Source organism: Sciurus carolinensis, chromosome 10 (assembly GCF_902686445.1).
Source record: "Sciurus carolinensis chromosome 10, mSciCar1.2, whole genome shotgun sequence".
NCBI classification, from domain to species: domain Eukaryota; kingdom Metazoa; phylum Chordata; class Mammalia; order Rodentia; family Sciuridae; genus Sciurus; species Sciurus carolinensis.
Genome location: NC_062222.1, coordinates 100,560,463 through 100,572,666, shown reverse-complemented (window position 1 = coordinate 100,572,666; position 12,204 = coordinate 100,560,463). Strand labels below are relative to the sequence as shown.

Sequence of the window (12,204 nt, the reverse complement as noted above, 5' to 3'; positions counted from 1 at the left end):
TTCTCTTTTCGTGACATTCACTACACTCAGTAATCCTCCTGCAATGATGAAACACTCAGTTGTTGTCTGATAGAACATGACACTCTGGCTTCCTCAGTGAAACTGTTCTCTTATGCAAAGACATTTCTATTTCCTTCTCCCAACTTGTCTGACTCGGTTTGAGGTGTTTTTGTTTGTTTGTTTGTCTTTTGGTAGTTGTGCTCATGAGTTTGTTCTAAACCAGCCATTCTCTTCCACGGGAGCCCAGGTATAGATCAGGGGGCGATCATTTGAGATAGATGGCTGGCACTGGATACTGCATTCTCTGAGTAGCTCATGGATCTCAAAGAAGAGCCATTAAAAGGAGCTTGACCTTGCCAGTGTTGGAATGGTAATGCCATTTCCAACTTGGTTAGAATAGGCTGCTCACTTTATGAAGATGGCAAAGGCCTCTAGGTTCTCCTGTGTGTGATTTTTTTCCCCTGCCAGGGTAACTACTATCCTGAGTGTGGTGAGTTTTTTTTTAAAAAATCATCTCCATGTCTTTTCTTCCTTCCTTCCTTCCTTCCTTCCTTCCTTCCTTCTTTCCCTCCCTCCTTCTCTCCCTCCCTCCCTCCCTCCCTCCCTCCCTCCTTTCTTCCTTCCTTCCTTCCTTCCTTCCTTCCTTTTTTTCTTTCTTTCTTTCTTTCTTTCTTTCTTTCTTTCTTTCATCTTTCATCTTTCTTTTTTTTTATTAATCTGAGAATTTATTTAACAAATTTTCTTTTCCCTAAATCTATCTGAAAAATTTCCCCCGGTACTGAGGATTGAACCAGCGGCACTTTACCACTGAGCTACCGTCCCTGCCCTTTTTATTTATTTATTTTATTTTGAGACAAGGTCTCATTAAATTGCCCAAGTTGGCTTTGAACCTGTGATCCTCCTAGGTCACTGGGATTACAGTAGTGCCCCATTCCCATGCCTTTCTGTATATTCTTACTACATGAGATAGATCCCTAGGCAATATTGTTTTCATGTTTTTAACTTTTTATCTACCTGACATCAGACATTTATTTTGCAGCTTACTTTTTTACTTAAAATTATTTTGAAATTATTTTCCACATGGAAATATATAGCCTATGTTCATTTATTAGAACTGTGTAGTATGCCATTTTAAGTATATAATATCATTTTTAAAATGCCGTTTCTTATTGATGGATGTTCAGCTGGTATCTAATGTTTTTGGAATTTTAAGGAGTGTTTATTATAAATTCTTTACAGACATTCCTCCTAACTTTAAGCTTAAGCTAGAAGTTCACAGAATATTGATTATGAGAATACCATACAGCAAATATCTTTTTTATGAATTAAATGTGGGCAAAAGTCTAAGGAAATTCCTTTGCTGAAATAAGAATTTTGGTAGAGAGGCAGAGAAAACTAGTTGCATTGTTCTGTCATGCTAAACTGCCATGAAAACAATTCCTCAGGTACAAGCCTCAGAGTTCTCTGCTGCCATCTGGCCTTTCAGATTTGGATATGACAATGAAGGATGGTCTAATCTAGAAAGATCAGCTCAATTGCTCAACCAGACAGGTAAGTCTTACTCAGATGAGTTCCAGGTTGTGAGAAACAACTATGGTAGAGGAGGGCTTGCCTGGTCATATGCTAGTCTCTTAGAAAGGCTTTTTGCTATGAGGACTAAGTTTCAGGACAAAGTTTCTGTAACCACATCTGTCTTTCACAGCAATTAATTCAGTTGATTCTGAACAACATCTTATACTGGGTGGGTATCTTCAGGGAATTCTTGCCATGTCCTTGTTGTTAGAGATGCCTCTACTGGTAGCTCCTGTCACTTGGGGAGTGTTGGGGACCATAAAACTGTTGAATTAAAAAGCAGAACGAGTCAAAAGTAAGGCTCATTTGTGAAGAAAATTGCTTTCAAGGACCCGAGGGCCAATTGTATTTGTTTTTGTGCCTTAGGGTGCTCATGTTTGTATGGTGCATCCTTTAAAATATGTGGGAATTTGATTTTTTAGATCCGTCACATGGAGCAAACAGGAAGGTAAATAAAGGGCTAAAGTGGTCATTCTTAAGGATAAGCAGCCTCCTAAGAAATTTCTGTGTCTACATGAAAACAGTGTCACTAAAATTGTCCCTAATCCTTAGTCCTTATTTAATCTTGATGACAGGTCCCTGAGACACATCTGGAGAGTCTTAAAAAGGCCAATAAACTTACCTCTCTGCCCCGTTTGCCCTGGAATAAAATGCTATTGTGCACCCTTTCGTTGTTTCGGAACTCAAGTTGGGGATTTGTGAAAAACATTAAGATGATTTGAAATTTGAGGAAAGATGTTAAGAATATTTGAAAACTTAGAAAACTTATGCTTTTACCTTTCCCAGTATTTCCTCAAGGTGTTCCTTGTTTTAATTACATTCTAAACATGGGAGGCTTCCTTTATAGCTCAGGTTGGAACCATGTCCCTTTTGTGACTAACACGGAATTTCTTTGTTTTGAGTTTTATGAGTAAAGGCAAAAGGTTAAGGGCAAGAACAGAGTTTTGCTAATTGCTTTTTTCATTGCCTTGAGTCCTTTTTCTCCCTCTCTGTGCTTTTGATTTTTCTAAACAGGTGCAGATTTCATAACAATTTTGGAGAGTGATGCTTCTAAGCCCTTTATAGGTAACAATGACTTAACCATGTGGCTAGGGGAGAAGCTGGGCTTCTATACAGACTTTGGTCCAAGCACCAGGGATCACACTTGGGGGTGAGTATACCTTGGGAATTAATCCTGAATATAGTCCTGAAAAGCCAGGCAGCATATGCTTGGAGTGGAAAGTTGGGATAATCATCTCTGTGTCCTATGAACATGCCCCACTGATGCTTCTTGGGGGATAGAGAGGTGCCAAAGATATGCATATTCCTTAATTTTTAAAGTGTTTCCCCTTGTGGATATTTCCAGTTCTTTACCATTATAAACCACTTGGGGTAGGAGCTGAGGTTATAACACCAGTCCTGTATAACTTGGATGCTTTCTCAGGAAGCATGTGTTCTAGTTTGGAAAGACAAGAATACAGTTGGAACTCTGTATCGACAGGTTTTTCATTTGTGGAAACTGACCTCAGGTTGAAAATATTTGAAAAAAAGTGCTAGAATGTTCCAAAAGCCAAAAACTTGAATTTACCATGTACCAAGCTCTGCACCGAGTCCATGTGAATTAAGTAAGGTGTAGGCTTTGTATTAGGTATTAAAAATAATCTAGAGATGATTTCAGGAAGATGCGTGTAGCTTATATGCAATACTAGGTCATTTTATATGAGGGACTTGAGCATCCAAGGATTTTGAGTATCCAAAGGATTGAGTACCCAAGGATTTTGGTACTCATGGGGTATCCTGGAACCAGTTCTCCACAGGTGCTGAGTTGTAACTGTAAACATGGACACAAAAAAATAAACAAGATAACTTGAAATTTTGATAAGTGCTATGAAGAAAGCAAGCTATGAGACACAGTGACCAGGTGAATGGTGGCCATGGGAATGGTGGTCCTATAAGTGACATGGTCAGGAAGGTCTCTCTGAAGATACGGTGATGAAGACCCAGGAAGAGCTGAGGAAGCCGCAGGGTAAAGGCTGGAGGCAGGGTGGAACTTGGAGAGCCTTTCAGTGGAGGAGGCCCAGAGGGAGCTGGTAAGAAATGAAGCCAAGGAAGGACACCTGACCAGAGAGGGCCCCTCTTACCCAGCTGGGACACTGGAGATTTTAAACAGGGGAGCGATCTAGACTGATATACATTTTAAAAGGTCCTTCTGGCCATTCTTGGAGGAGCTACAGTGGGAACTGGGAGACAGGAGATGGGGTAGAAGCAACAGCACAGGCAGGAGGTGCCAATAGTGATGGAGAGAAGGTGGCCGAGGCAGGAACTATTTTGGAATAGAGCTGACAGGACCTGCCATTGGCTTTGAGGTCAGGGCTAGGGAAGAGACGAATCAGAAAGCATCAGGGGTGATGTCTAGGCTTTTGGGCTGAATACCTGATGGGAGATGAAGCCAGGAGAGAGCGAATATGTGCCAAGTTGGATATGCTCCAGGACAATCTGGTGATGTGCAGTGTATAACTTGGAGGATCGAGTAGATCAGGCCTGGCTGGAGACGGACCTTAGAGTTTCTAACTGTAGAGCTCCATCTGAGGGACCTTATAAGGGAGTCCCAGAGGCAGTGTGTGCAGCCAGAAGAGAGAAGTGGGTTGAGGCGTGAGCTCTGTGCCTCCTTTTCATATGTAGCTCTTTGACTTTGAGTGAGGTAGATCCCCTTTATAAATGTTTATGGAATCATTTTTTTGGAGGGTGTACTAGAGATTGGACTCAGGGGTACTCTGCCACTGAGTCACATCCCCTGCCCTATTTTGTATTTTGTTTAGAGACAGGGTCTCACTGAGTTGCTTAGCACCTCACTTTTGCTGAGGCTGGCTTTGAACTCGAGATCCTGCTTCCTTTGCCTCCAGGGTCACTGGGATTACAGGTGTGTGCCACTGCTGGCTACGGAATTTTTGATGTCTAGTTTTGTAAATTATTACTTTGTATCCTTGTTGGAAAGGTATATTCTGAATGCATTGCTTAATATTAGATTTTTTATGCAAATGTATTGTTAGAATAACAATGCAGGTAAGATGGACTTTATATATTACTAATACTTCCATTTTCATGTCTCTGTAGTGCTGATTAAAACAGAACTGGTACTGTGCTTTGAGTGACACAGCAAGACATGCTAAATAGTGAGATGTGGTGTACAGACAAGCAGGGTGCCATAGAATTCTGTCATATTATTTCCCTGAATGCCCCTCAGTGGGACGCTTGTAGTGTGACACATCTCTTTTTAATACATCTTCTTCATCCCATCTGCCTGCTATGGTGGGACTGATGTTGATGTACCTCTTTCTGTTCCTTCCTATACAGGATTATGGTGTTATCAAGATACCCAATCGTGAAATCGGAGCATCACCTTCTTCCGTCACCAGAGGGCGAGATTGCACCAGCTATAACCCTGACTGTTAACATCTCTGACAAATTGGTGGATTTTGTCGTGACACACTTTGGAAACTACGAGTAGGTTTCTTTGGCTTACTATTACACAAATGCCAAGAAATATTATCAACATGTTACTCTGATTCCTATGAAATAATCTTTCTTACTTCCTTCTTTTTATCATGTCTCATAGTAATTCCCCCTGACTGCTGGTTGCAATAATGAGCTGTAGAAGCATTTGGGATGCAGGCAGGCCTTAGAGTTGTTAGCCCTCAGTTACTGAAATGTGCAGTAATTCTCTCTGCAGATATCATGCTAATGGCATCATCATATTTAATCTTTATTCTGTAGGAGGTCAGTACCATTAGAGCCCCCATGTATAGATAAAGACACTAGGCAAAGAGGTTAGATTGACTTGACCAGCCAGGGTCACGCAGCTAGGAAGTGGTTAGACCCAAACTCAACCCACAGGTGGTTGGAACCATGGGTAATCCAGACTATGAAAAATAAATTCCCTTTTCCTATAGGATTATTGGCAAAAATAGGAGTAGTGTTGGGATTTGAGGGTGCTAAATGATGTACCTTTTTTCTTTCACGAATTCACAAACAACTGATAGATAGGCAGAAGAATCTGGCAGATGGAGATGAAAATTCCACTTTTAATACTGATAAGTCTGTTTGGACAACAAGGTGTATGTGCCCATATGACCTAGCTGATATGTCCCCTAGCAGTACAGGAAATGGACTCCCCTCAAACAGCAGGCCTACCAGCAGGTGCAAGACCTGCCCTGTTAAGCTCTTCCTTTGGTGTAAAGAACCAGTTAGAAAACTCCCTGTCCACAAACCAAAGGATTCCAGAGAGGAAGGGCTTGAGACAAGCATGTCCAGTTAATTCTTCCAAACTTAGCTAGAAAATTCTTCCCTAAAAGTAAAGGATGTGGAGAAAGGCCAGTGGTAGTTTTATAAGTCATTCCCTCAACAAAAAAGCATGGATGGGGAAGGAGTTTTTTTTCCCTAAAGAACATTCACAACCAATGACTTAGTACTGAATAAATAACTAATAATGCCAACAATATATTGTGAAAGCAAAGATAAAAGTGTAGAGTTTATAATCTGCAATACTAAACATATTCATTTAAAAAACAAATGTACAGTGCTATGTGCTTTAACACAAAAATGCCTGACCTCACGAATGACAACAAATATCAGTGGAACTTCAAGGCGACATTAGGAAAACAACATCATTCTACTATTAAATTTCACCCAAACAAAACCAATGTGCCTGCAAACTGCTATTTTATTTTTTTTAATTACCTCAATTTTTCTCACACTAATATGTGTGGATCTGTGAAAGCGTATTTGAATATTTTCCAAAATAAGTCAGAGCACTGGAAATTTACACAAAACATCCAATATGATTAGTATACACCATCCACTATCTGACTCTTGCTTGCCTCTGTAGAGCTAAGAAGGCATTTAGAAGGCACATGCTGTAGATGGTCCACATCTCTTTCCAAAAGCTGTTTGAAGAAATGCCTTCTCTCAGTAATGTTCATGTAGCAAGTACAGACATTCAGAAATCATATTGCCGGCCTTACATTTAACTCCAGTTGGGTTTATCTTTAAAAAATGGGTATTTTCGTATTTAAAGTTTGCAAGGTCTCAACCCAAAAAACAGTTGAGTCTGCTCTTTTATTCCTTTGATCACCCCCACTGCCTCCTTTCACACCCAGAATGTCTCCCCAAATGGAAATAATAGACTCGAAAAATCAGGCCTTGGAATGTTCTTGGAAAAGAAACAGAAAGGATTGTCTTCTCTAACTTTCTGTTAACCACCTACTTGATGCTTTCTGAATACATCATTCCTTTGCTTGTTATCATATGCATCTGATTTAATAATGACAAAAATGACGTAACAACAGTGGCTATTCCCTTTTGAGGAGATGCAACTCCGGGCAGTGAAGCAGTGTAGTTTAATGCTTAGGAGGATGGATTCCAGAGCTTGGAATCAGAGTCTGGTTTAAATCCTAATCTGGTTTAAATCTGGTTTAAATCATCACTGGCTGTGTATCCATTAAAGTTCTTTAACTATGTTGAGTCTTGGTTTCCTCATTTGTAAGTTAGGGGCAATAATAGTACTTAATTTATAGAGTTCTTGTAAGATACGAATAAGATATTTCATGCAAAGTACATGAATCTAGTAAGGGCTTAGTTAATGCTGACTTTTATTAAACCAAATCAGGCATCTCTAAATGTAAGGCATATTGGGTATCTTTAAAAAGAAATTATTTAGCAAACAAGAATCACGCTCTGTCATGTGCCAAGCACAGGGTCGGAAACAGTCTTTGTCCTTATGAGCCACAAGTCCTGTCGCTCTTCAGAAGTCCTGTCTGTGAACACTGTGGCCTCCCAACAAGTGACAGAGGAGGTTTGCACTAGGATAATTTGTGAAGCCATCATTATGTATTTGTGCTTGCCTTTGTTTTCTACAATACTTGATACAAAAACTCTTGCCTTGAATAAATATTTAGAGATTTCCTTTTCCAGTGATTGTGACATACAAATGTGAAAATCCTATTAGGAGTGAATTACAGAATGCTTGTGCATGTTATTAGCTGATTCAACAAGAATGTTTAATTTACCGACCATGCAAGTATCTCTTTTACAACCAATAAGTAGAACATAGCAGCTTTTCTTAGAAGTCATTTAAGTAAATACCATAATGAAAATTGATATTACTTTAGGTAATTAACCAAGTCACTGGTTAATCACCATTGCCTTTTTCTAAATCTATGATCTGCATCATATACAGAGAAAACAGAACTAGATTTGTACGCCAGTTTGGGTTCTGTTGCAGGGGATCCTTGGTGAATTCCAGTTAATTGTTTCTGAAAATCAGATAAAATCCTCTTTTCCAGCTCATATTATTAACCACAAAAGAAAACATGTAACGTGTGTTCTCTCTCTCTCTTTCCCTCTTAGCTCCTTCCTCTTTTCCTCATGCACATAGTGTACTTTTTATTTTTACTGTTTTCAGTAGATAAGATTTTCTCTTGAGAAAGTGTAAAACCAAATTTACAAATTATTTTTCAGCAATATATTGCTAAAATATATTTGAATGTGCACTGACTTTGGAATTTTCTAAACCTGGGTTTGAATTCTACCCACAGAAGGAACAGAATTCCCTGAGTCCTGATGAAAGAGCTATTTACCAAGATGTCCAAAGGGTCCATGGGAACATGGGAGGTGCTGAGGCCCTCAGATGCTAGTCACAGTGGGAAATCATTGCTAGCCTTCTAGCTGAAGGGGCAGGCAGAGGAAATCGTGTTCTCAGAGCCCTGTGAGATCTAGAACCAGGAAGAGGACCACTTGACATGAAGAATGAGCTACTGCCAGAGGGAATGAGAAAGAAATACCTGGCTTCACTCTTCTCCCAACTTTTTATCTGCTGGTGTCTCTGGTTGGACAAGCCTTACCGGAATTGACAAGGGAGCCCAGGAGATGAAATCTTCAAGAGCCAGAGTCACCCAGGACATAGGGAAGGCCAGAGACTGGATCTGGGCAGGGGAGAAGGAGAATAACTATGGTGTATTATTTGACCTCACTTGAAAATAGGCCTACCACCTGCCTTCAGTGATTATGAGAATTCACTGTCAGGTGCTTGACAAATGGTCATTCTTTTCACTTTTCTATTTCTTGAGACATCTTTAAATAGCACTCAGCTGTGTACACTTAGTCCTGTCTTCAGATTCTACCTCCATGAGGTTTCTCCAATCCTCTGAGTCCTCAGTGACCTCCCTCTTAATCTTTCTTTGTCATTTACTTCTTAACAATCACTTATTAGCTATGTCTCTATGTAAGTACCTGAGTTAGTCTATTATTTGTTTTTGGATCCATTTCTTGCTCTTCCCAATTGTCCACAGTAATGAACCAAATTTCCCAAAGTCCTTTGCTTTCTGGCTTCTGGTGGGTTTAGCCAATGGCATTAGTGCAAGTTTGGAGGGCAAGAGGCGTAGAGAAACCAGGTTATTTCTTATCTTCTCTCTGCTTTTTCTATTATCCCTGGTAGCAGCTAAATTTCTTCTCTGGCCCTGCTCATTCCCAGATTAGTCCCAGCTCCTTCTGACAACCCCTTCCTTAGTCCATCTCCTACCAGCCAGTGCTGGCTTCTAGACTCTGAACTATTACCTCCTCTTGCTCCTCTGCTGGCTATAGGGATGGTGCTCGTTTCTCTTTGTTGCTAACCTCTAGTTGCCTCACTGACCCCTGTTTGGCTTCCCATAACCTAGGGAATGAATTCCCTAACTTAAATTCATTTTGTTTGAAACACCTGGAGTGTTTCAGTTTTTCTGGCTGGATCATGTAAAATACGATGTCCTGTTTTTCCCCAATAAAGCTTCCCAAAGCTTGATACACCTGCATAATTACCTGTTTTATGTTTTCTATTATTAGCATAATAAAAGCAACATGTCCAGCCAATATTTAAGCAGGAGAGCTGAGGTATTTAATTGAGGGAGCTATGTAGTAGGGTAATAAGCTTGGTGTGCTCTGCTCCATGAATGTTTGAGACAGTGTTCCTGTCTCTCTCTCTCTCTCTTTTGTGTGTGTGTGTGTGTGTGTATGTGTGTGTGTGTAACCGATGATTTAATCAGGATTCATTACTTGCTGATATCTTGTAAATTGAGCTTGGATTATTTTTTTGTTTTGTATTTGCCCATATTGAAACTCATCTGCTACTTTACCCCATCTCCAAGGCCCCGTGAAATATTCCAATGTAATTTTAACATTCTGTTAGCCAGTTACTTCATTGTCATTTGCACACCCAATTATATAACTTGGTTTCCTGATCATTTTCTTTTCTTTCTTTCTTTATTTTTTATTTTTACAGACTGCATTTTCTTTTTCAACTTTTCCTTTCTATGGCTGCACATTATATAGATTCACACCATTCGTATAGGGTATACCCTATGTGCATAGGGTAATGATATCCGTTCCTGTCTCTTTTTATTTGATTACTGGTCCTTTAGTTGTAATGCTAATGACCAGATTTCACGTTACTGCTGTTATTTCTTTTGATGAAAAGTTGAACAGGTGCTGTATTTAGAATAGATATTTAAATCATCTTGACTCCAGATGATTTGTGGAGAAAAATCATGTTGTTCTTAGTCAAAAGTTTGTAAGCCTATTCAGTTGAAGCACTGTATCTAGGCCTTGTTCATTTGTGTAACTTAAGGCATTTACTCAAAGAGGAATTGCTCTAGGTTTTGTACACTGTTTGAAGATATTCTTTGGGAATTTAGTTATCTAATAATTTAAAAAATTATTTTGCAAGTACAGAAAGGAGATACTTTTGTTTTTTGTTTTTTTAGAGATGACCTTGACAGGAAACTACAGGCTATTGCTGTTTCAAAACTCCTGAAAAACTGCTCTAATCAAGTGGTATTTCTGGGCTATATCACTTCAGCACCTGGTTCCAGAGATTACCTACAGCTCACTGAACATGGCAATGTGAAGGTAACATAATCTTAATAGGATTTCAGTTTTATTAAGTAAAATGCTTCTTTTTGTTTCATGCTTGGAAACAAAACCCCACAACACAATACACCAATTTAATATGTGTTTGCTCTGGTTTGGATCTGGAATGTTCTCCAGAAGCTCATATGTTGAAGACAATGCAGCAGGCTCGGCTTCTAGGAAATGATTGGATCATAGCGCTCCAACCTCATCAGTGAATTAATCCATTTGTTGAATTAATCATTTAGATATACTACTTGGAGGAGGCAAAACATAGGCAGGTTGGCCAGGTGCAGTGGCTATGTCCATAACCCCAGTGGCTTGGGAGCCTGAGGCAGGAGGATTGCAAGTTCAAAGCCACCCTCAGCAACTTTGCGAGGTCCTGGGAAACTTTGCAAGACCTGTCTCAAAAAAAACAAAAACAAAAAAAAAAAAAAAACGGGCTAGAGATGTGGCTCAGAGATTAAGCACCCCTGGGTTCAATCCCCAGTACCAAGGGGGAAAAAAAAAAAAAGAAAAGAAAAAGAAAAAAAATCTATAGACAGGTGGGGCATGGTTGGAGGAAGTAGGTCACTGGGGGCTACTATCTTACCCCTGGTTCCTTTCTCTCTCCCTCCCTCCTCCCTCTCTGTGCCTACTTTCTGGCTGCCATGACCTAAGAAGCTTTTCTCCACTACACTCTTCCACCATGATATTTTGCCTCATTTCTTGCCCAGAGCAATGGTGCCAGCAGTCCATGGACAGAAACCTTTGCAATTCTGTGCCAAAATGAATTTTTCCTCCTCTGAGTTGTTTTTCTCAGGTATTTGTCACAGTGATGAAAAGCTGACTATCACAGTGTTCTGATTATCTACTACTGCACAGAAAACCACCACAAACATACTAGCTTAAAACAACAGCACAGGCTTGGTGAGGATAGATCATTTCTGCTTCATGCAGTGTCAGTGCGGAAGCTCAGCTGGAGACTAGAGAATCTCCCTTACAGATGATCTACAGGAGGTAGGTTAGTGCTTTGGGCTTGGGACCTTGGTTCCTGCCCATGGGCTACTTGGATTTTCTCCCTTTATGGTGACTGGGTCTTAGAGTGACAATCCAAGAGAAGCAGGAAGATCCCAAATTGCCTTATATGACAGCTTTTTAAGTCATGGTGTCACTTCTGCTCTTGTCACAAGTCTGATTGCATTCAACTAGAAGAAACAAACTCACCTCTAAATGGGAGGAATATCAGTTACATCAGAAGGATACCACATGGAAAGGGAGATACTGTCGTAGCCATGTTTAAGAAATGGAATCTGCCACATTGTGAGAGGCAATGATGCTGAGAGTAAAAGATGAAATGAAATGTCAGGTAGAACAGCTAATCATCTAGTCAATGCCTCATCAAGTTGACAATGAATTAGCCTTCACCTTTTCTGGTCTAAAACATTTGAATTTTCAGTGTGCCAAGATATATTTCTGTCCTGGAGCACTAAGACACAAATCAAAGCCTTGAGAGAATGACACACCAGAATATCAAAGGCACTGATTTAAAATCAGAAATATAATTGTTATATCTAGTTAATCCCCCATGTAGATTTTTTTGATCCTTTGGTTCTTTTCATTTTGTTTCTAACTTCATGTCTTGAGACGGAATCTGCAGAGAAAAGTGATTGCTCATTTTGTGTTGATTTTACTACTTTAACTCTTCTTAGAGATAACACTGGAAAGACAGGTGAC

At 39.8% G+C, this 12,204-nt stretch overlaps 1 protein-coding gene across 1 annotated transcript in view; it reads left to right on the top strand.

Moving 5' to 3' along the window:
* The window catches only part of Cwh43 (cell wall biogenesis 43 C-terminal homolog), a 56,910-nt gene that overhangs the window by 29,835 nt on the left and 14,871 nt on the right, over positions 1 to 12,204 (top strand). Inside the window, exons 10-13 of the mRNA XM_047567451.1 lie at positions 1,446 to 1,551; positions 2,587 to 2,722; positions 4,906 to 5,055; positions 10,344 to 10,488. Coding sequence (XP_047423407.1) covers positions 1,446 to 1,551; positions 2,587 to 2,722; positions 4,906 to 5,055; positions 10,344 to 10,488 — 537 coding nt within the window. The remainder of the gene's footprint in view (positions 1 to 1,445; positions 1,552 to 2,586; positions 2,723 to 4,905; positions 5,056 to 10,343; positions 10,489 to 12,204) is intronic.